This window comes from Rhinichthys klamathensis, unplaced genomic scaffold (genome assembly GCF_029890125.1).
Source record: "Rhinichthys klamathensis goyatoka isolate OS25496 unplaced genomic scaffold, OSU_Roscu_1.1 h1tg000053l_1, whole genome shotgun sequence".
In the NCBI taxonomy this organism is placed as follows: Eukaryota; Metazoa; Chordata; class Actinopteri; order Cypriniformes; family Leuciscidae; genus Rhinichthys; species Rhinichthys klamathensis.
In genome coordinates this window covers 2,772,835-2,797,576 of record NW_026606598.1, presented here as the reverse complement: position 1 = coordinate 2,797,576, position 24,742 = coordinate 2,772,835, and the positions used below count along the sequence as shown (strand labels likewise).

The 24,742-nt window shown below is 38.5% G+C and overlaps 2 protein-coding genes across 2 annotated transcripts; one reads left to right on the top strand and one right to left on the bottom strand.

The window, feature by feature from the left end:
• The first annotated feature begins 454 nt into the window (after window positions 1-454).
• tnfaip2b (tumor necrosis factor, alpha-induced protein 2b) lies at window positions 455-6,349 on the top strand. The gene is made up of 11 exons (XM_056248173.1): window positions 455-605; window positions 1,497-2,157; window positions 2,657-2,768; window positions 3,308-3,430; window positions 3,526-3,620; window positions 3,759-3,851; window positions 3,930-4,056; window positions 5,294-5,419; window positions 5,525-5,680; window positions 5,869-5,990; window positions 6,068-6,349. Exons 1-11 carry the CDS (start codon window positions 545-547, stop codon window positions 6,228-6,230), a joined length of 1,839 nt encoding a protein of 612 aa, XP_056104148.1. The 5' UTR covers window positions 455-544; the 3' UTR covers window positions 6,231-6,349.
• A 10,208-nt stretch (window positions 6,350-16,557) lies between these two features.
• LOC130083035 (uncharacterized) lies at window positions 16,558-24,003 on the bottom strand. The gene is made up of 11 exons (XM_056247998.1): window positions 23,665-24,003; window positions 22,283-22,820; window positions 22,094-22,187; window positions 21,869-21,970; window positions 21,674-21,774; window positions 21,434-21,532; window positions 21,104-21,233; window positions 20,649-20,765; window positions 20,380-20,532; window positions 17,125-17,246; window positions 16,558-16,951 (listed from the first exon to the last, which is right to left on the bottom strand). Exons 1-11 carry the CDS (start codon window positions 23,774-23,776, stop codon window positions 16,777-16,779), a joined length of 1,743 nt encoding a protein of 580 aa, XP_056103973.1. The 5' UTR covers window positions 23,777-24,003; the 3' UTR covers window positions 16,558-16,776.
• Between the last annotated feature and the right edge of the window lie 739 nt (window positions 24,004-24,742).

Here is a 24,742-nt window from a genome sequence, read left to right as displayed (position 1 = left end):
ACGGTGATTCTCTTGCAAAAAAATAAAATAAATAAATGCTGGATTTTAGACGTAAATGTAGCAGGATATTTTTACAGCATATCGTTTATAGTCCTATAGCAGAATGTCAATGTTACTTTATTTATTGTTATAAATAATTATAAACTATTTGAAATCACGATTTAACCCAAATCAAGAAGAAAAACGGACATTCACTCAGGAATTAAGGTAGGGATTTTTTTCACCGAGCTCAGTAATGTCTTTGTTTATTTCTATCTTGCTTTTTTGTTTATTTCTCTTACTGTAGCCTACTATAAATAAACTTGTTTAGCCCGCTTCAGTTGGTTAATATTGGATCAGCTCCGTTCGGGAAAAACTGTGATGTTGTAAGATGTGCTCCGCCCAACCGGCGCCTTGGGCGGATGGAGACTATAAAAAACTGTCCGCAAGTTTATCTTATCCACAAACAGTTCTAGATGAATGAAAAAAGATAGAATTGAAATTCAGTTTTTTTTCTTTTTGCGCACCTGATATCACGATATTTGTTTTTTCTTCATCAGAAGAGATGGCAAAAAAGCTCGGAAAGCTAAACTTTTTTAAACGGAATTACAAAAAGACCGATACAGGTAAGAGTTATAGATGCTCATTAAGTCTAGCCTAAGCTATGTTCAGTAGCCTAAACAATCACATTTTAGCATTTTGTAATTGGATATACAAAATTCCATCTTATTTTGTATAGAGTTATTCTCAGAGTCATCTTGTTTATAAAGATATGCATTGACATTCTACATTTTACAGAAAGAAAAATAACACGAAAGATTTTGTTATGAATTTATGTCCATATTTTATTATGAATTCAGCAGTAGGAAATCATTTAAAACCACAAAAAGAAAAAACTTAAGTGTAATTATATTTTAAATGTATGTTATTAGTAAAAAATATATCTATAGGCTATTTAAGTAAAATTATTGTGCTGTTGTAGCTAGGTTAGTTGTAGTTAGTTACTAGTTTAATCAAATTACGTTTACACTTTATTTTAAGTTGTCCGTGTTACAGTGTAATTATACATTTAATAATGATAATGAGTAATAATAATATATTTACTATATAGGGTTAGGGTGTGGTTTAGGCTAGTTGCATGAAAAGCACAATTTATAGTTATTACATAGTAGCTACCTACGTGTGTAACAAGGACACTGTAAAATAAAGTGTTGCATAAATTACTAGTTAAGAAAATCACACTTGTGACATCAATTATTGTGATGAAATTATTGTGTGAAGTTCAAAGGATGGAAACAAAGATTATATTTACCAATTGAGTTTTTTACAGTATTAAAGTGCATCACAAATAAGATCATATCTCAAAACTAGGCTATGGTGTTCTGCTTAGATATAAATTTACAGAAATCTTGCATTTTTCCTATACATCATGCATTGGAATGCTTTTTAAAAGGATTAAACCCAACATTGCTTCAAAGAACAGTCCTTTTCAAGCATCCTTTTTCTGTGCTCTACAGAGGTCCCCACTTTTAAGCAGAATCTACAAGAATGTCGCTTTGTGGACGCAGGGAAACAACTGATCATCCGAGAAGACCGTCTGTTTGCGTTGAAGCAGGAAGGTATCGGATCCAAGAGGAAGCTGGTGGAGGAAGAGGAAGATTCAGAGGCTAGACTAGCAAAAGACTATGAGGACCTGCTTGAGTCGGTGATGCGGACACTGGAACAGTCCCTCGACATCCAGAGTGCCGAGAAGCAGGAGGCACTGAAAGATGCAGTCCAGGCTGTTCTGCAGGAGGAGGAGCAAGACACACGCTGGGAAGGGTTTCAAGAAAAGGGACGCCCACCATGGAGGCCGAGGCGGTGTAAACAGAACCACGAGGCTCTGCTTGAGCGACTTGTTCACAGGCGGATGGAAGAAGCAGAGTTAGACTCCAGCGTTGAGATACAATCCTCCATGGAGCAGTCGATCATTAGCAAAGCAAAACGCCTGAAAGAAGACTTGCTGGAAGTTGCGACGTGGGTGCACAGCTGCTACCCAGAACAAGAGAATGTGTGCCAGTTTTATGCCACACTGTACCATAACACCTTCAGTGCCAAGTTGAGAGAAGTCGCAGAGTACACACTTTGTGATGAGGATTGCGTTCTGTTATTGCAGTGGGTGAACCAGCATTACCCCAAGTAAGACAAATGACACTAGACTGTTTTTTTTCTCATAATATGTACACGTTATCTATCTATCTATCTATCTATCTATCTATCTATCTATCTATCTATCTATCTATCTATCTATCTATCTATCTATCTATCTATCTATCTATCTATCTATCTATCTATCTCTCTATCTATCTTCAGTAGATATTAAAGAGATTTAAAGGGATAGTTCACCCAAAATGTAATGTTCTGTCATCATTTACTCACTGTCATGTCGATTATTTCAAATCTGAGAAGATATTTAGAAAAATGCCAATGAAAGTCAATGGGGTCAGGGATTTTTTTTTTTTTTTTTTTAACTCTCATTGACTTTCATTGTATGGCCAAAAACAGTTGAAAGAAAGACATATAGGTCTGGAACGACAGGTAAGTCAGGTGAGTAAATGATGACAGAATGTCTATCCCTTTTTGTTGTGTTTTTCTGGGTTTTGAGGCAAACTTAAATTTGGTCTTTCTTTGTTCGCAGTATTTTAAATGTCAGAAAGATAAAAGAGGTGATCGACCACACAAAGCTTGATCCACTGCTTCCTGAAGACATGATTACACCACTGGAACAGCAGTTTTTGACCAGCAAGAAGGTTTGATGCTTTCTGATACATTACGTTATCCTCAAACAAGGCATTCTCTAATTAAAAATGCACACGTTTGCATACAATTCCTTTGGATAAAGCCAGGTTCAAAATTGTTCTTGTTTCACAGTCCAATGTTTTTAAAGAGGGGATTTTTTGGAAATCTCTTTTTATCAGTCCATAAATTAGAAAAAAAATCACCATGTTTTCAGGATTTGTAAAAAAAAAAATATATAAATCAGGCGAATGTCATTTGACCAAACCCCTCATTAAAATATATAATAAAAACTGTTTGGTGGATAAGTGCTACCAAAGTGGAGATCAGCGCATGAGAAAAAGTATAGCTTTTAAAGATTGTATTGTAATTTAACTCTAAATCTAGAAGTGTAATAAAATAGACATTTAAATGTGCGTTTTGGAGGTTTTCTTTCTACTAGTCTGAAAGAAGGCATAATATGCAAGCAAAATAGCCCAACATCTCATCATGCCTTAAATGTGCTTCCAACACAAGGATTAAGTTTTAATTTGATCACATTATTGTTCACTAGAGGGAAGTGAGCACACACCTCCGCAAAATTCTGGACAGAGAAGAAACAGCCTGGAAGGAGGGAGAACTTCCACAACTGAGGGACCAGGTGTACTGCTGTATTCAAGCCATTGATGTGATCCAGGTAATGAAAAAGAGGAAAAGTAACAATTCTTTCCCTTCATCAAATAATGGATTTTTGGAGAAACATATTTTTTTCTTTTCCCGTTCCCTTTATAGTGCTTTCATGGACATGTTGAAAATACTCAAAAGATCCTAGGTGATGAGACAAAAGTGAGGAATATCACATGCCAGATGAGCAATTTTCTGAAAGAGTGAGTGAATAAGCTGAATCATTTGTTTCATATTCATTTCTGAAACTACATTCTTTTTGAGCATTCCTGCTCTTGTATTTAAGTGAGTACTATATATTTTACACAGATGATTTATTAACTCATATTCCATCCCTACAGTTATGAAAGATTTCATGCAAAGATCATCAAAAGCAGGCAGACCAACACTGAGGCCGTTTTGATGGTCAACCTATCATTTCTCATACAGTGCAGGTGGGTGTCACTTATATTCAGCTGAAATATCACATTTAACTTTTTTGAATTTGTATTGAGTTTCTTTTTCCCCCGCAGGGACTATATTACAAAGAATGCACATCTGTTCCCTGAAGATGTCAAAACAAATTGTCTGTCTTTATTGACTACCATGACAGAAAGCAGCCAACATTACTTTACTTCTAATATGCATAAGGAACTTAAGGTAAAAGCTAAATTTTGTTTCTTTCACTGTTATGTAATGGAAGAAAAAAAATGGCCCTGTTTTTGCTAATGCAGCTCTGTCAAACTTTTCAACATTAATGCAGTATATCCTACAACTTAGCAGGACATTATTTGCTTATAATCTACTGAGTATCCAGAGTTTAAATCCTCACAACTGAGTGTAAAATTAACTCTTATATACGGTTTAAGTACGTAAATAATAGTAATATTATATACGGTTTAAGTAATGTAAATAATAGTAATATTATATGATTAATAGAAGTTTTAATGCATTGAAATGTATAAAATTCATTTTAAAAGGCAAGTTTGGGTAAATAGAATCTGGGTCATTTTTAGAAAATTGTGGCATTTTTGCTAGAAATGTAATTTTTCTTTGTATTATTTCTATAATATAGAAAAATATATACACGACTGATCAAACGTTTGGGGTCATTAAGATTTGTAAAATGTTTTCGAAAGTCTCCGCTCACCAAGGCTGCTTTTAAAAAAAAAACGGAAAAAAAAACAGTAATACTGTGAAATATTACATTTGACTATATTTTAATGTAATTTATTCCTGTGATGGTAAAGCTGAATATCCAGCATCATTACTCTAATCTTCATGATCCTTCAGAAATCATTCTAATATGCTGATTCGCTGCTCAAGGATCGTATTATATCAATGTTGAAAACAGTTTTGCTGCTTACATTTTTTTTTTTTTTTCAGGATTCTTTGATTAATAGAACAGCATTTATTTGTAATAGAAATATTTTAAAACACTATAACTGTAAATACATTTACTCCCACTTTTGATCAATTTAACACATCATTGTAAAAAGAAATTATGACCCTAAACATTTTACCCAAAAAAGTAACTGCTGAACTTCATATTTTCACACCGAAGTATGTACATGTATTAAAATACTAAATTGAATAATGGCTTATAAATGACCCAGACCTCAGACTACTAGACCAACACAATAGACTTTCATTGTTTTCAAAAACCCATTGAGGTAGTTTATCTTGGCAGCGAATACATTCATGTGAGCAGTTGGCTGTCGGGTCCTCATTCTTCAGTTATATAACAAGCCGGAGTTTTAACTTTTATTAACTGCTTGTCTAGTTCATATGAGCGGACTACATAAATACTTACTCAAGCAAGCCTACATCATGACCAGATTCTGCATGTTAGTTTCTTTATGCATTAAAATAAATGCCAATGTATCTGTTCCTGCAGGATTTGTACAGGAAGGTGGGTTCCTACCAGTGGCTCAAGGATAGTCGCGGTGTATGTGAAGAGATACTTGCAAAGCTGGACAGACATATTCAGAAATTCAACAACTTGGACAAAATGTGTTGCCAGGTATAAACATATAGATCAACCAAAATATTGACTTCTTTATTTGCTGTATATTTAATTGGTCATGATTGATTGATTGATTGATTGATTGATTGATTTGATGATTAGGAGCTACTGGGTGGGATGCATAAGGAGTTTCTTGCTGAATATGTACGGAAAATGATGAAGCAAAAGATCATACTTTCAAATAAAGATCAGCAACAGATGGCAGCATCAGAACTGTGCTTAAACAGTGAACGCATACATAGATGCCTGACTGCAGCTGTAAGTACACACACAAAAAAAAACACATCATAAATAAAGGTTAAATTTGTATGTTTTTTTCTTTTTGTTAAAATGCAAGTTTAATTTGCTGAAACCGCAGACCTTATTTCCTTAGAAACCAATATAATGATCCCTTTTGTAACATACATGGCATTGTCTAATTTTCCTCATTCATTCATTATTTCCAGGGATCAAACATGGATTGGTTGAAAGACATTCTTCCCAGATTAGCAGAACTTCTGAAATTACAGGATCCAGACAGTATAAAGTTAGAGCTTGTAAACCTGATGAGTGTTTACCCTGATCTCAGGTATAGTGGATTCTGCTGTGGAGTTATTCTGGCAAGAACGACCGTTGCACTTTCCTCATGTCTCTTTGTTTTTACAGTGACCGTCATATTTCTGCTTGGCTGAGACTCAAGGGAAATCTTTCTACATTAGACGTCAGGAACATCCGGAAGAGCGTCACTTGCAGCCAAGATCAAATCAAAGAAAAGAGCGATTCGCTCCAGTTTAGCAGGAGCTTCTTTTCCATAGTGAGGATTAAATGAATTTTGCTTCATAACATTTGAACATTGCTTATGTAGATTTGCTTGCGCTCAGGCATCGTGCAATCATTTTGTACGTACTGAAATTCTTTGTGAAATAAAATGACAAATCACCATTTTTATATTTTGTGTTATTCCTTTAATAATAATAATACATTTTATTTATAGGCCACTTTAACTTGATTGGATAGAAAAACTATTGACTGGTCAATAGTCACAGAGAAGCTATCAGATTGTGGCGGAGTAGATTTTGTACTTACCAGGATATACCAGAATTTTAGTTTTACCACTATTAAGTTTTGATGAGAAATTTGATGAAAACCAGATTTTAATTTCAGCTAAGCAGCTAGACAGAGAAAGTGGAGAAAAAGTAGTAGGCATGGAAGACATGTAATGCTGGGTGTTGTCAGCATAGCAGTGGAAATTAATACCGTACTTCCTAAAAATATGTCCAAGGGGCAGTAAATAAATAATAAATAAAAGAGGGCCCAAGACTGAGCCTTGGGGAACACCATGCAGGGGCCTGTTTCAGAAAGGAGGTTAAGTGAAAACTCTTGAGTACGTTAACCCTGAAATGAGGAGAACTCTGGGTTTTCCATTTCAGAATGGGAGGTGTGTCAAACCCGAGAAAGCAGAGTAAGTCAAGCCCGTTTCTGAAAGAGAGGTAACTTATACTCAGAGTCAGTTACCATGGTAACTAACCTGGTCAGGAGCAGGTTCTCTCATGTAAACCCAGAGTTTTTCTTTTAATAAATGCATCTTGATATAAGAATCTTTAGGTATTTTGACTGGAAACAACAAGACAAAAATGCTAAGTAAGAAAAGCATTTTTTGCAGTGCAGTACATTCATTCATTGCACATTTTTCTATATAACAACGGAGAGAGCACATTAGTAAGGCCACTGTATCAGAGTGGGGAGGAAAGTGTCCCTCGCTCTCACGCTCTTTCGGAGAGTTTTTGTGTTGTTTTCTGGACACAAACCCGTGAGATCCATCAAAGAGAAGTTTCACAGGATTGCAGGACAGTGGTGGAGAAATCGGTTTAAATGAGACTAATTTGATAAATGACGTTCATTTGATAACATCTTGCTGTGACCTCTGAAAGTAACTTAATAATTAGAATATCCTTTAGGATTTCCAATGTGTTTGGATGACACACTCCCATCATCGCACCTTCCAAAAATGAAATTACTGTATGGAATGGAAGGATGCCAGATGGAAGGGTAGAGATATATGCCGTAACCACGACCACAGCTGTTAAATACACACTAATTATTTACAATTTATTTGGTCATCTTTATTTCCTAAAATACAAAAGGAACGGTTATTCTTTTTCCTGTTGGATTTTAATATTCTTCCAATATTGTGTTTCTCATTTTCATCTATCAGTGGTGGTGCAGGTCCAGCCTGTGCCTTCTTGCTGTTGGCCCAGTAGAAGTCAAATGTTAATTTCATTAGCCTAAAAAAAGGTTGGATTAGAGAACATTTAATTATGTCGCCTAACGATTACAGCTCCATTGACTACCTGTACCAATCCATTGATGAAGTCAACAGTTGGATGTATCAAAAAGTTCTTCAGTTAAAGACAAAACTGAAGTCATTGCGTTTGGAAACAAAGATGAAGTTCTCAAGGTGAATGCATACCTTCACTCTAGGGGTCACCGTCAAACAACTAAAAATCAAGTCAGGTGTGTCTCTAGAGTCAGACCTTAGTTTCAGTAGTCATGTCAAAGCAATAACTAAATCAGCATACTATCATCTCAAAAACTGCAAGAAATAGATGCTTTGTTTCCAGTCATGACTTAGAGAAACTTGTGCATGCTTTCATCACCAGCAGGGTGGATTATTGTAATGGACTCCTCACTGGCCTTCCTAAAAAGACCATAAGACAGTTGCAGCTCATAATAATAATAATAATAATAATAATAAAACCTTTATTTAACCAGGTGAGCACATTGAGAACACTTTCGCATTTACAACGGCGACCTGGCCAAAAAAGCGTTGAGGTACATAAATCACACATACTTACAAGACAAAGTAGTACTCAATAAACATAGAAGATTAATATACAGATCCGTAGATCATGTACACAGACTCATGCAGAACACTCCTGCCAGGATTCTGATCAGAACCAGAAAATATTAACATATCACACCAGTCCTCAGGTCTTTACACTGGCTCCCAGTTACATTTAGGATTGATTTTAAAGTATTATTACTGGTATATGAATCATTCAATGGCCTAGGACCTCAATAATTTGCAGATATGCTCACTGAATATAAACCCAACAGATCACTCAGATCATTAGGATCACATCAGCTAGAAATACCAAGGGTTCACTCTAAGCATGGTGAGTCCGCTTTTAGCTACTATGCTGGAACCAGCTTCCAGAGGAGATCAGTGTCACGGGTGTGGTGCAGGTTGAAGGAGATGCAGAGCCAAAAGGCTCCAATTCAAACATTTACTAATAATCCCAACAGGTACAGACAGGTAGAAGTATTCACACACAAAACCATGTAACATAAACAAGAACCAACAAGGACTGATTGAACAGAGGGAAACTAAATACAGATACAAATGAACACTAACGAGGTGATGACAGGTGACACGGATGAAGACGATGAACGGGTGTGTAATGAGGTAGTGAGTTCAGGTGTGAAGACACGAGGGATTCTGGGAAGTAGTGAAGACATTGGCCCAATCCCAAATGGCACACTTCATGTGCACTTTCAGTCTTGTGGACTTACAATGGCTGCCGCGTACGCGTGCGCGTGTCCGTTAAGTCCGTGAGACCGTAGTGTGTCCATAGACAGTATAAGAAGTGGACAGAGCCATCTCATTGGAACTCAGTTGAGACAGTTGAAGCCCTTTTTAGCGTTTTTTGAGCACTTCCGTTCCTGACGCGCAGACTCAAACCGACTCAAACTAAGCTTGATGACGTGAGCAACCTGTCTGACAGACGTTAATCTTCTAGTAGCTGTGCGTGAAAATTGCCAACGTTAATCTTGCAGAGACGGGGAACTTGAGCAAAGAGTTCTTTGGCGTGAGTGAGCAGGAGTAAGTATTCCGTTGCTTTTATGGACTCATTATCTATGGGCTTCTCCCTTGACGGGACGTCCCCCCGATTGCCTGCGAGCTTCTCCTCCTGTCTGTACGGTAATTTCTGTTCAGCGCGACAGAGAGTCGAGTGGTTATGACGCAATCGTTAGCCTATTTTTACTAAATCTGTTTCTACGGGGCCATAATGTAACATAGAAGGTAATGGAGCCCTTTATACATTGTCGTGTTTCTTTAGAAATAAATAATGGACAAATGGAGTCTTTAAACGCCTCAGATGTAAAGTTATTCGCTGTCAAAGTGACGCCAAAATGAATGGGAGTCAATGGAAATGCTAACGCAAGTGAAGTTCTGCTACAACATGGCGGCACCCGGCCGGCTTCAACTTCCGGTCGATGGATTACCCCCTTGAGTGTGTCCCATTTGTCATTTTTAGATCTCAGAAGGGTGCTCGCGAGCGCCCCGTGTGGTCGATTTGCGCCCTTGATGCGCACTTTTGCCGAGCCCGTGCTGATGCGGACTCCACAGCAGACTTCTTCCCGACAGTCAAAGCGGCATTACGTTACGAAAGTGCGGACTCAGAGGAAGACCGCGAGTGCTTAGGGTTCCATTTGGGACAGGGCCATAGACAGAATGGTGCAGACGATGACTGTGACAATCAGATGTGCTCCTACAGTAGTCACATTTAAATCCAGACTCAAAACACATCTATATAGCAGTGCATTTACTGTATGAGCACTGTGCCACTGAGTCAGACTGTTTGTGCTGTATTTTATTTTCTCTTTTTTATTCTAATCTGTTTTAATTATTCATATTTCTTTTGATTATTAAAAAATTTTCTATGTAAAGCACTTTGAATTAGGCCTATCATTGTGTATGAAATGTGCTATATAAATAAACTTACCTTGCCTTGCCTATGTGAAAAGAGCATTATACTATGTGGAATCAGCTGCTGCACATTGAAATAGACACTGAATTATATTTATTTAATATGTCAAATGTTTGTCAAGTCATGTAGCCTACAGCCATGAACCTTTTATGCTTAAAGATTTAACTGATTGAATTATGAATTTATTGTTCATTTTTAGTTGCTGCCACTTTTTTTTTTTTGCCTGTGGGATAGGCCTACCATGAAAATGACTTACCTTTCTGTCCGTTTTCACCTGAGAATATAACAGTGATTAAGAATTATACTTGTGTATTGACTCGGAAGTATGTGAACGTCTTTTTGTCGGGTGCTGTTGCCATGGTGAATCGTAATTTCGGAGATCCATTGATCATGGCTTTTCATAGTCGTGGTGCACGTGCTTAATGCCTGGTTCAGATTACACGATTTTTTTTTGTCTGTTACGATAGTCACTGTGTCAGATTACGCGATTTTGACTCCTAAAATCTTGTCGTGTCGTTGACAAGAAACATGTCAGACTACACGTTGCTTCCTGACCAGTCATCGCGTGCCGTCTGTAACGACGCGCGTGATGTCATCGAGAAGGCGAAACTAGTAGCGAGTGACTTCCGGAAACGAACGTAAACAAACAATGGATGAAGCAGTGAGTGTTGGCTGTCCTGTGTTCAGAAAAACGTAAAAAAAGAAAGAAAACCCGACAATGAACACGTTCCTGGATTGCTCGAAGAGGACAGTATGGGCTGTCAATCCTCCAAAGAGAACTTGAGGTAAAATATTGTTTTCTGTTACTGTTCCACAGCTCCACGAACCTTTCCTCCATGTCATAACTCCACCTAGTAGCACCATCGTCTCTCTTTCGTTTCGCCATTTTTGAAAGTTGTGTACGGAAAAGCTTCTGTGCTCCTATAGCTTCTGTCAGGGGCGGATCTAGAAAAATATTTATGGGGTGGCAAGAGGGGGGCAGGAATTTTTGAGGGGTGGCAACATGGCAGACGTATATATATACTAAATTTAATCACAGTCAACACAGTTTGATGAGAAATCGTATGTATACAAAAGGGCATTATTTGTATTATTATTTGTATCTTTTTTTGTGGGGGGGTTTGGGGTCACCTGTGAGTACAGGGCTGGACTGGGACAAAAAATCGGCCGGGGCATTTTGGCCCAGACTGGCCCACTACATATGATCATAAACACAACCGAACTTTGCACTCCCTTGAATATGTATACCAACTCCTATAAAAACCACTAATGTCATAAGTGAATAGGAGTGAGTAAGAGTTAACAGATGAAATAACTACTAAGTTGAATTATAGCCCCACTCCACAGTGATGAATGCTAAAACAAGCTATAAGCTGCATTGGTATAGCAATAGCGTTTTTTCCCACAGGATTTTGGGAAATCTGCGGTGAGTGCACCTCTCTCTCTCTAGGGGGGTTCGGGGGCATGCTCCCCCATAAGAAAATTTTGTGCTTTTTAATGTTAAATTCATCAATCTGGTACACTTTGAGAGTTCAAAATAAAGAGCTCCAACCCATATTCAGTGTGCAAATTGAACAAAGAAAAACTCAAAACTCTTTTAGTTGTGATATAGTGTCTGTCTACATTACACTACTATATAATAATAGTTATAATATTATGGCCAGTCCAGCCCTGCGTGAGTATAAAGGCAGGGGTGCGTTTAACTTTTGGAGCCAAGGTGTGCCGACCTTTTTTCCCTTTTTTATATATATTATTTTGTTGAGCACCCAACTTGAGCGTTTTACTGTGGAATACTGTAGGCTACTGCTTATAAACACCAGGCAGATAATGATATGAAACAGATGTGCTTTACTCATCTCACTTGCACAAAATAAATGCAGTAATATAAAGCATAGAAACGCACAGGTGAAATACACTGAAAATGATATGCATTTAAAAATTTGGTCGGGTTGAAAACTTATCTCTCTGGTAATGGAAATCGGTCGCTGTTGTCTCTTGCTGTCTCCCGCTCTCGCGGTCAGATCACCGGAAGTTTTCGCCGGAAGTATTTGCCCACACAATAAAGTACGAACGTCAACGGTCGTCATATTGTGCACGTAGCGAATTCACTGCAGTCGGACATGGGAGATTCGTGCTCGTAAATTGTCAAATTGGCCATAACTTTTAATTCGTTGCTGCCAACTAGGGTGGCAGCAGGGGTGGCAAGGCTTTCTTTTAGGGTGGCATTTGCCACCCTATGCCACCCCGGTAGATCCGCCCCTGGCTTCTGTGCTCCATACATGTGACGGAACCCGCCGTGGACGACCGTTAAAAAAATTAAACATAGTATTTTTGTCGTGATGTCGTGAAGCATCGCAGACGCAACGTAGGTTGTCGCCCACTATGACACACTATACGAGATGATACGATCGAATCTTGCGTCCCGACGCCCGTTGTCGTTTGCGAATCCCCACGACACCCTACGTCAAACGGATCGTGCCAAAATCGGGCTAAAATCGTGTAATCTGAACCAGGCATAACTCAGAGGCTGCGTACCAGGCTGCGTGGTTCCAGTCCAAAATTGTCATGCCCTTCACTCGCTAACTTCCCTCCGTCTCGTTCACTCGGATGTACGTCATTGCTTACGTTGCATGAGTGCCCACTACTGGCGGAAACTGCAATGGGCTGAACTGGAACGATCCTAAGCCCTTGATCACTTGGAATCAGCTATGGAGTTGATTTATTATTTAATAGTTTCCCTTTAAGAATTTGTTTAAGGCAGCATCCAAATGTATATAGATGTGTTTGGGTTGTTTTAAATTGAAAAAAATCATAATTAATATATCATAGAGTTGTTTGTGGTGGTGGTCTCTGGTGGTGATTTGACGAGATCTGCGGTGACGTCACAATCGTGTTGCATTGTGGTATATGGAGCTGCCTGAAGTGTACATATGAAGTAGACTTGCTCCCTCGGTCAAAATCGAGGGAACGAGGGTCTGTCCATATAAACTTCCCTCGTCCACTTCACGAAGTGGAACGCACTTCAAAATGGCGGCAGGGATTCCCCCTATGGGAAGTGCTTAGGGAAGTTCGCAAGTGCGTGTCTAAAAGTGGACTGGAACGCAGCCAGAGTCAACCTACTCAGAGTTGATTGAACTAACTCAATTCAGCTGTTCTGAAACTGAAAACTTTAGTGTTTCCCATCTCAGGGTAAATCAACTCAAGAGTTCAACTTTTAACTCAGAGTTGGTTGAACCCTCCTTATTGAAACAGGCCCCAGGTCGCACTCAGATCGAGCAAAATAAGTAAAGTCATGCTGCATGACCAGAATGGACTGCCATAAGCAGATAGTTCTTCGGCAAGTGCGGTTTCTGTGCTATGAAATGGACAGAATCCAAATTGAAATTTTTCAAACAATTTATTGAGAGACCTGCGCTGCTACACTCTTTCTACTATTTTAGAAATAAACAGTAGGCCTAAGAAAGATGAAAATTATCAAAATTAGTTGGATCTAATTTTAAACTTTAAAATGTATCTTTGTTCTTAAAGGGACACTCCACCCATTTGCATTAAGAGGTCCATTGTTAGACAACCAGTCATACTATTGAATGGTCGTGCAACATTCTTTCATTTTCCCCTGAGACGAGAGAAATCTACTATTTACCTTTTTCACTTCCTCCTACAATGACGCAAAAATCGTCATTTGACGTCATTGTAGGAGGAAGTGTAAAAAGGGGGGATTTCTGTATAGACTACAAGCACAAATTCCCACCCTTTCAAACCCGCCCATAGGGGGTTGGACCTAATGCGCTAACAGAGCTATCACAGATCAGTGGGTGGGACTTCACTTGCAGATACTGAAAGCAATATCAGCCATCTTGTTTATAAGCTAAGCTAACAAGCGCTGTGGATATAGGAAGTTACGACAATGACGGAAGAAACTAAACATGATATGGAAGAAGAGGATTTTGAAATTCTGCTGCTCGAATCCGCTGTTCGTGGCTATCTTTACGAGCCGCAATATAGTGAAGAGCAGCTGAGGCTGATGGTGGAACAGGAGGCGGCTGCCTGTCGCGGACGAGGAGCCCGGGCTGGCTTGAGCTGGGCGGACTGCTGGTGCGTGTGCTCTCGCTGTGCGCTACGGACACAGATAGAGTCCGTCTGCTGCAGAGAATTTCAACAAGGCAGTTTCTCCTGGACGAAATCTCTGAATCAGACGACCACACGGACGTTTGTGTTGTGATGTGAACCATCCTAGTTTCGCCTGACTGAACATGCAGGTATCATGCAATAATTCACCATATAGAAAGAAATACAAACGAGTAATTCACTAATGAGTTTGCCAATGTAACGGGGTTCGTTGTTGTGGGAAGAAGGAGGCTGGAACCGGCGAACATTTAAACGTTTTAATAGTAAAATAAACAAATACAAAACAAAAGTATAAGCCAGCTGGCCACACACAACAGAAACAAAACATAAAATCAGGCCTGTTCCTTTTGTGCTTCCGCTCCTCCGTGAGAGATATGAGACCGCTGCACAGGTGTCATTCATTATCACTCGCGTCGTCCTCTCACGTCCCTCGCCCTCGTCCTGCTCGCCACAACTAACTAGACATTTTTTGTGAAATGAATTTTAAACTCATTTGGCAGCTAGCCTTCTTGTAGACGGAAGAGCGATTTCTCTGATGTTTGCGCTGTTCTGGATTAGTGGGAGTGGCTTGCGGAGCTGTGCAACATGGTGCATTGTGGGAGTTGTTGTCTTACATACAAATGCGCCCCAAAGTTATTTTCTGTCTTTTCTCGGTCAAGAGGGCACCAAATTTAAAATTTCTTTTACATTTCGACTACATATATAACCCACTTTCAATAAAGATTAATGTTGAAATGGGTGGAGTGACCCTTTAACAATACCCTCTTCTCCAGTTTCTCATTGTAATGTGGTTTATAAAATACATTTTATTTATAGGCCACTTTAACCTGCGTGGATAGAAAAACTATGGACTGGTCAATAGTCACAGAGAAGCTATCAGATTTTGGCAGAGTAGATTTTGTACCTACCAGGATATACCAGAATTTCAGTAATATGGTTTATGAAAAATAAACCTAAGAGAATTTTTGGTAATTGTCTCTTAATATCAGTATCAAATAATTCCAGTACACACATCCTAATTGTTTCTTTGCCGCTATGTATGATAATTACTGATTATGAGAATGCCCATAACAGACATCTACAAACAGGATGTGGTGTGAAAGTGTCAAGTAGTAAACTATTCCAAGTTACCGGTGCAGTTAGGAAACACATCTGCTGTCACAATGGATGTGTAGTTCCTGACAGACTGAAGACTGAAGATTTCCCGACAAACCTTATCCTCTACAGGAACACAGGATGTGGTTTTAGTGTACTTATTTTTACCTCCTGCTTCCTATCCTTGGAAACGAACTGTCAATCAGCCATACACACACAATGCAAATGCATTTAACCATGAAGACATGAGACAACATCAATACTCTGTGAAAATTATTTTATCGAAAAAAAAAGACATTAAAGAATCAAAAAGGGCCATTTATGTCTTTTTACAACTTTTATTGTATACTTGTTGTACAGTACTGCTGACTCTTGTATGATAAATTGCTTATGATGTACCACATTTATAAGTCACATTGGATTAAAAACATCTCCCAAATGAATAAAAAAAATGCATCCTATTTTCAAATGAAATTACATTTATATTAGAATAAATACCAAAATTCAACCAATTTAAATATTAAATAATTTTACAATAACATTTTTAAATATACATATTTTTTAATTAACAACGAATTATCATAAAAAAACACTGAGTATCAAAAAAAGCTATTTTTTTTCCCCAGTGGTCCAAAAGACCAGCAGGCATGTTACGTCACCTGCAGTTGTGCGCACATTGTGATGGCAGAAAAACAGCGGTAACAAGTGGAGGGAAACGGACAAAATCCACAGAATAAGAGAAAAAATGTCTTGTGCTTTTGGATTTTGAATGAACTGGAATGCAAAAAAATATCATTGTCAAAAGATGCCCATTGAAGCTAAACGGAGTCATTTATGGTTACAAGCCACAAACTGAACTGATGAAACCTGCGATGATTAGTCTACTATTAAACCAATGTGATGTAAACAATAGCTTTACATATTATATATGCAGTTTACATAAATAGCATTTAAACCTATAATAATTTTATCTCCAAATTCTGACTTTATAACTCACAATTGCGAGTTTATATCACAATTCCGAGGAAAAAAGACTTTCGAATGAATGAAATTAAAAAGAATTTATATCTCACAATTCTGATTTTTCTTCTCAGAATTAAAAAGACATAAACTCGAAATTACCACTTTTATTCTTTTATTCCATGGCTTCCACACACTGTCCTTTTCTGCCAACAAAACACGCCATCGCTGTTTGCAAACACCTAAACGGTCTTCAAATACATTATTTCCTCTTTCAAGTAAAAACAAAAAGGTCATTTGACACAAATTATATGTATAAAAAATTAGAAACATTGAAAAAAAGAAACAGTAATGCCAGTCATGCCATGTAAACACTTGTAAACAAAGGTTTTATGAGTCTGACTCATGGTGTTATTCATATCAAAGACAACAGCAAAAGCCCTTCAGGGAATGACGGGTGACACATCTAGGCTTTGGATCCAGGTGAAGGTCCCGGATCACATCCAGTACGTCCCTCACCACATCCAGTACTTCCCTAACCTGTCGCTCTGATAACACCCCCTTCCAGCGCAGCAGACCAGGTACATACTGCTCACTGCAAAACATTCAGAAGACTTCACTGCACTTTCTGATGAAAACAAAAGTACTCATTTACACACAAATACTCTTTCAAATATCAATAAAACCTACATTTCCAGACCTGTAATTACATGTTTGAATATTACAAATGTTATACAAAGACAGTCGAGTGTTATTGGCTGAGTTTACCTGTCCTTTGGGAAACTTTGGGAAAAATCACAACAGATAACCTTCAGTGCATTTACATCAATGCAAAGCACAACTTCACTCAGTCTCTGAAGGAGCTGGTTCCTCTGGTCATCACTGCCACTCTGCAGGAAACAGATACATTGTCTATGAAAATACTGCATTGTGTTGATGCTGTGGCTAATGTGCACATGAGTCATACTCTTGGGGATTATCTGATCGTCACTGTCAAAGTTCTTTTTAATTCAGTATCTTAAAGACATTAAAATTACGGTAGACAATTTCGGAGAGAACAGCTCAAAGTGCAACACGGGCTGTCATCTCTTAATTAATTACAACGTGGTGTGAGCGCAGCATAAGCTCGTTGTTTTAGATCAGAAGTCTTCATCTCTGCATAGCCTCATGAAACACACATGGAGATATTTCTGTCATGACAACTCTCGAAGTGTTTTGCATGGTAATGGCTATGACACTGTTAATATGTTTGGTCTTGGCAGAATAGATCTGCTATGCTGCTGGTTATTGCTGACGCTGCTGCTACAGAGCAAGTACAGGACTTGCTACTGCCAATAAATATATGACACGCTGCTGTGAGCAAGTAAGACATGCTGCTGCTGTACAATATAGCATGTATGAAATACCCGTAGCAGATCTATACAGGTGGAGCTGGGGAAGGTGGAGGGTTTCTGAAAGCCACTGCAACTGCTACACCAAATGGTGACCAAGTCTTTGAAGGTTGAGAAGCGAGCTCATTGGCTACTGATACAGCAGGAACCAATCAGGTGTGCCCTAGAACATCGGTTCCCAACAGGGGGGTCGCGGCCCACAAGGGGGCCTCAGCGAGCTCTGTGGGGGGCCGTGTCATATTTTGAAAGGTTTGAGCAATGAGCATTAAATAAAAGTCCTTAACTTTTTTCTGTTCAAAATTTACTAAATTTATATAATGAGCGAGTTCATCATGAATCCATTTTCCAATCGGTGTTTTTGTCTTATCCTGAACCACCATGGTACACCTATAATAAGTGTTTACATTGGGACTATTTTACACTGCTTCGGATCGCTGCCGCTGCGGAGTAGCCCAGTACCTGCGTGAATCGTCATAGACGTATGTAACCCCTCCACCTGGGTCCTTCTCACCCCGCTCTGAGTGGGTCTCCGGCATGAGAGTCAGGCGCTCTAACAAGGAGGCTTAAGATTGCAGCCTCTAGCATCTGTTGCTAGAGCGCCTATTGAGATCAGAGGAGTGAGGTTTACTCGCACAGCAACTACTAGCTGGCCTCCGTTACACTCACCCCCCTAAACCTCACTCCCATCCGGGTCACGGCACCAATGTAACCCCTCCACCCGGGTCCTTCTCACCCCGCTCTGAGCGGGTCTCGAACCCGGGTCTCCGGCGTGAGAGTAAGGCGCTCTAACAAGGAGGCTTAAGACTGCAGCCTCTAGCATCTGTCGCTAGTGCGCCTATTGAGATCAGAGGAGTGAGGTTTACTCGCACAGCAACTACTAGCTGTCCTCCGTTACACGTACACAGAGAGATGTAGTTCCGGCTACAATGTTCTTCCGAAAGACGCATTATTCTGGTAATAAAGTTTATTATCGCTCGCTATAGCGCCAAAAGCGTAAAAAATAAAGCCTCACATTGATAAAGCCTCACAAATAACATGCAAGTATTGAGGCCCCAGACAACAGTCATTTAGTAATAGCCTATATTCTTTCTTTTTTTACCTACACACCAGTGTGAATATTTTTGTTTTTGCATTTCAAATAGGGCCAATATATAGGCTTCTCCTAGGCTTACGTTTTTAAATTACAAAGGGCCTACTGATGTTTTTGTTATTGTATTTTCAATATTATAGGCTATTATTTGTGCATAAACATACCGTTTGTTTGAAAACAACATATTTTGTCATCCTTGCTGCAAGCTTACAAGAGCGATAATATCATTAAATGTGAAGGGGGGCCCTAAAATATTTTCTTGAGAAAAAGGGGGTCTCAGACAAAAAAAGGTTGGAAACCACTGCCCTAGAATGATGTGATTGCAAGCAGATTGTGTTATGGACCTATCAGTCTGCGGCATCTAGAGTTTCATGACGGATATATGTACAATATTTAGGCCCCGTTTACACGAGAACGATTCCGGGTGAAAACGTAAAAATATTTTATCGGATGTGCCTTTCGTTTACACGGCAACAGCGTTTTGGGGGCTTAAAAACGCAAAAAAGTGAAACCACCCTCCAGAGTGGAAATCTTAAAAACGCTCCACTGTCGCGTTCCCGTCTAAATGGTAAAAACGCAAATCTGCTCACGGTCGTCGCGTACGCGTTTACGTCACATGCATGCGCCAGTACAGGAAAATAACAACCAACATGTCGGATTATTTCCATACGTCGGACCTTCAAGTTGCCCTAGCAGCTCTGAAAAACATACAAGAGTCTTTTCAGCAGTTGTAAAAAATATTCTAAGATATTGGTGTTGTTGTGTGGCAGTGCTTCACATTGCCACCTAGCCGCCTGGAGTGCATACTACATCGAATTTCACATGCTTTTGCGTCACCATATGCACGCGGATTTCCCAACCATAACGCTCGTCTAAACGCAGAATAAACAGTGATAATGCAACGCCACTTTTGCGTTTTCTCTTCAGATCGTTTCCGTGTAAACATAGCCTTAGACCACTTCTATTATTGATTGCTATCAGGATGAAGAGAGTTTTAACCGGTATAACAAACAGTGTTTGTGGAAATATGAAGTTCACAACGTAATTTCGAGAGGAGTGAACCCATCTAATCTTTCAATTAACTGCCGGAGCATATAAGCAGTCGCTCACCTTGCTCTGTTTTGGCATCCCTCCACCTACCCAACTCTACCAATATAATTTAGGCATCTTGCTACCATACTCATCATCCAAGCATTAATAGTCTCACTGGGGGGTATATCTAAGCTCGAGTTGAAGCTGCTTCCTCGAGCCCCTCCACTGCGGACAGCAAGCCAAATACGCTTAACCTTATCAGCTTAAAGATCATGGGCAAAGGAACTTGTGAACTACTGGATCATTTAGTTTGAATTGCATCATTTGCTTCAATAAGCAATGGTTGATATCAGTTCCCTATGTTGTTTTTACTCATGTACCAATTGTAACTTGAACATACAATAACTGGGCCTTTGTACCACCACTATGAGTATAAGTACATTTCTGATGAGATAAGAACTTTTAAAAACTTAATGCAACAGGAAAGTGTTTTTTTTTTTGTTTTTTTACCAGTTCAGTGAATGTGTTGTGAAAATTGAGAGCGTCCTCTCTCATCCTTTCTCCGACATTTCCCCATCTCTTTTCAAGCCGCTTGATCTTGCTCTTCATCAGGCAATCCAGATACACGCGTGAAACACAGTCGTAGGCGACATCCACAAAGATCTATCAGAAAGAAAGTGGGGCAGAAGAGCAGAAAATAAGTGTGAAAGAGTTATGTAAAGTTAAAGTTCTGTTGTTGAAGAATTAAGTTTGAGTGGGTTTATGAGTACAGAACCAACCTCTTGAATTTCCTTTCCCACGTCATTCTGAGGCAGAGATGCACACTGCTTTTGGATTGCCTCTGTCAGGGTATGAATTTGCTCACATCCCTTTTTGAAATAACGTCTCAAACTGTCCTGGAAATGTATATTTACAGAAAAAATATAGTAATTTCCTAATTATTTTCATAATTATTTCTCTAGGTTAATGTCAATTTATAAATATACACTATTGTTTACTATAAAATCATGGTTGAAATGCTTGAAAAGCATTGTTCATTGTTATTTCATGATGTCTAATGCATACTAAGTACACAAATTTAACCTTGAACAATGAAATGTAAGCAAACTATATAAGCAAACAAAAAATAATTTCAGAATTTCTGGGACATTCCATTTTAGGAATTCTGTTAATTTGGGAAATCCCCCAACTTTCCTTCCATGCATAAACTGTTGATGATGAAATACTGACATACCTGTGCTAAGTGTTTCATCATCTTTTGTACAATAGACAAAACGTGATCTTCCATCTCCTTTAATATGCAGCAGATGATGTTTAAGAGATCGTTGTTTATATCTGGTTTGTTGAGTTGGGGAGCAAAAAATCTAAACAGGAAAATAAATATAAGAATAAAACTGGTTTTACGAAAGAACTACAGTTCTGTGGTTGCCTGTGTATGAACATAATGCAGGTATACAGAATGATTCAGAATATAATGCATATAAAGTCAGTTAATTGTACACTGGACAGGTTTTGAGTGATATATAAAGTTATTATTGTATTTATCATTAAAAATAAAACTCACCTGAGTTGCCTACAGGTGCTGATGACCCGAAACAGGTACACAGAGTTTGTTTTCAAGGGTTGCCAATTTGTTAGGTGTTTTTTCTCTGCATCCACATACCTAGAAAACATATGAACAAGTAAAAGTTCATATTAATGTTCATATTATTTCAGTATGTTGGTATGAAGAAATCAATAAACAAACATGTATCAAAAATAAATATTTTGATAATAAGAAGACAAACACATTTTATACACTTACTTCCGAACAAAACGATGAAGCTCTTTGAGACAGAGCTTTTGTGCCGTACACTTAAGGGTCTTACTAAATGCTTCAGAATTTGCAAGAACAGCATTCAGACACTGAAAAGACATAACAACATAAAATAAGTGTGCAATGCATATTTAGAAACCATTAAAAATCCATTTTTGAATGATTGTGCATTGTTTACTCTACCTGAGTGACATCTATGTGCACTCTGATGAAACTTTCTTCGTCCGTCGATTCCTGTTGCTCATCATAGCGCAGGATGTTCTGTAGAGTCTTAGAGATGTCATTCTGTGGCATTTAAAATGGGACAGAGACACATGTTTTATGTCCTTCCTGAATATTTAGCTTCCTCCTTGTTAGCCTAATACATTGATAATGCTTTTAACAATTAAAGGTGGAGCATATTATGACCTTTAGTATTGGCAGTAGTTTCCTTATTGCTTTCTCAAACCATCCCGTCAACAGCAGAGGGTCATACACTCTGACGACATGCTGCGAATCTGGACTGTAACAAATTAGTTCATATTCATCAACAGCTCATGCTTCATTTGTTTATTACAAGCAGATTTACGGAAAAGTAAACACCAATTAACATCATACCTGAAGAAAACATCTTTCCCCCACTGTAAAATGCAGAAGGTCTCTTTCACAGACAGATCTCTGTTTAGGAGCATGTCCAACTTGAGAAAGAGGTGATGGCTGTAGCTGTCAACCAGACGATCTAGCAGCCCAGTATCTTCCAGTACAGGTGTTAATCGAAACACCTCATGGCATATCATGCTGTGTGTGCTCTTTAGAAAGTCCCGTAACTGCTCTAACTGAGATCCTTGTGGTCCCTCTACTGGCAGTGTGGGAATGTGGTTTTCCACAAACTGATCTATTTCTTGAAGATACTCACAGGGCCAGGTTTGAGGGAATCTGCCTTCTTTCTTGTCTATGGTAACACGGTTCAGTTTGCTCCATCTTTTCAACACCTCAGCTGCCTTGTCAAGGTCTTCAGGGTTTGATTGTTCACTCAGAATCTTTCTGAGAATATCAAGCTCTTTCTTGCCACTCACTTCAACATCTGGACCTATTAGATCCAGATACACTCGTCCAGACTGATCTGAACTTTCCATGTATTCAAACGTCTGTTCCCCTGTTAAAAGCAGTGACAAATAAGAGTGTGCATGATAAAGAAAAATGTATAAAGCTATGTAAGATATAAAGATGTTCCAAGATCTTGTTTGCATTCATTTTGGTTTCATATGTTTTGAAAACATTTAAATGCTATTTTCAAGAAAAGTGTAAATCATCAAATAAAAAGTCTTTCTTACACTTGTGAAGCAACACAGATTGAACATTATTTCAAAGATCATGAATTATTCAGTTATAATTATCATTTAGTTTTGGGGGAGTCACCACATAACATTTTTATGTGTCTTATCATAAAAGGTTATATATTTTAAGAGATATTTTGGGTCTGATATTTTAAGAGACTTGTTGACCCTGTCTGACACATGAGGGTCTGCAGGGGTCCTCTCTATGATGTCATTTCCTGTTTGTTATCCTGCATATTAATTTGTTTTAATAAAGTCCTTTTATGAAAGAGGCCTGTTATGAGAGGCCTTTTATGAAAGCCGAATCACTCTGATATTTTAATGTTTTAATGTTACATTTTTTAAATTAATTTAAAAATAATCTCAGCATATTTAAGCCATTAAGGGAATCACATTTTAATGCATTTTTTAAAATAAATTCAATATGCAAAAAAAATTAGTGTCATCTGATCCAAAAGCAAGTGGAAATGTATTCCCTTTGAAATATTGTTTAACCCTAAACTTAAATGTGATTCATCAAACCATGCAAATATACAAAACATGAAACAATATGCTTGCATAGTATTCCCATGGAAACTTGTTGGCTTTTCTGACAAGTGCAAAGATGCAAAGATTAAGTTTCAAATCAATGGACTATTATAAATGAAGAAGAGAGTGTCTTACCATCTGTCTGCTTTATGGTTTTCATTAAAGGTTTCTCTTCATTCCCATCCTGTTTTTTCCCCTTCAATTTATTGTAAATTGATTTACCTATTTTTGTTTGCTTCAATGCCATACTTGACTGAGACAAATAAAGAGCTTGCTAGTTCTACAGTATACATCCGAGTAACTGGTGAGATTACAGTGCTCAAAACAGGTACACTTATGGAAGTTTCCCCTGGAATTGGAAAAATTCCAGCCAATGGATTTACAGCTTAGCCATTGGTTGTTTGGTACTTTCCTCACACCTCACATATTCCTCGTCCTTGGACTACCAGGATTTACTGACACTATGTAAGAGGAAATGAAAGTGAAACCCAGTCTCATACTGTCCTCACACATTACAGATTCCTCAGCCTTGGGCCAACTGGCTCTGACACTAAGAGTAAATAAAAGTGAACCCAGCTCTTTGGTTGTGCCATCCTAAATTAAAACCAGGACACAAAACCAGCACATTTTACTACACTGTGCCATGTACTGCACGTACAATTACAATTTTAAAGAGTTGCAAGAAGATACATCTTATAACAGGGAAAGTGAAAATGACATTAAAAACATGCAGTCCTTAGAAGTGCCATGGCACTATTGAGCCAACACATGGTAGATCTTGTAAAAGTGAGGTAAGACTGAACACATATTACACCCCTGTTACTATATGAGGTTATTATGGCATGGTGACAAACCAACAGACAGTGGAGTCTTAAATATGATTAGTGCTTTAAAGCCTGCCCTACTGTATCATACACTCACCTAAAGGATTATTAGGAACACCATACTAATACTGTGTTTGACCCCCTTTCGCCTTCAGAACTGCCTTAATTCTACGTGGCATTGATTCAACAAGGTGCTGAAAGCATTCTTTAGAAATGTTGGCCCATATTGATAGGATAGCATCTTGCAGTTGATGGAGATTTGTGGGATGCACATCCAGGGCACGAAGCTCCCGTTCCACCACATCCCAAAGATGCTCTATTGGGTTGAGATCTGGTGACTGTGGGGGCCATTTAAGTACAGTGAACTCATTGTCATGTTCAAGAAACCA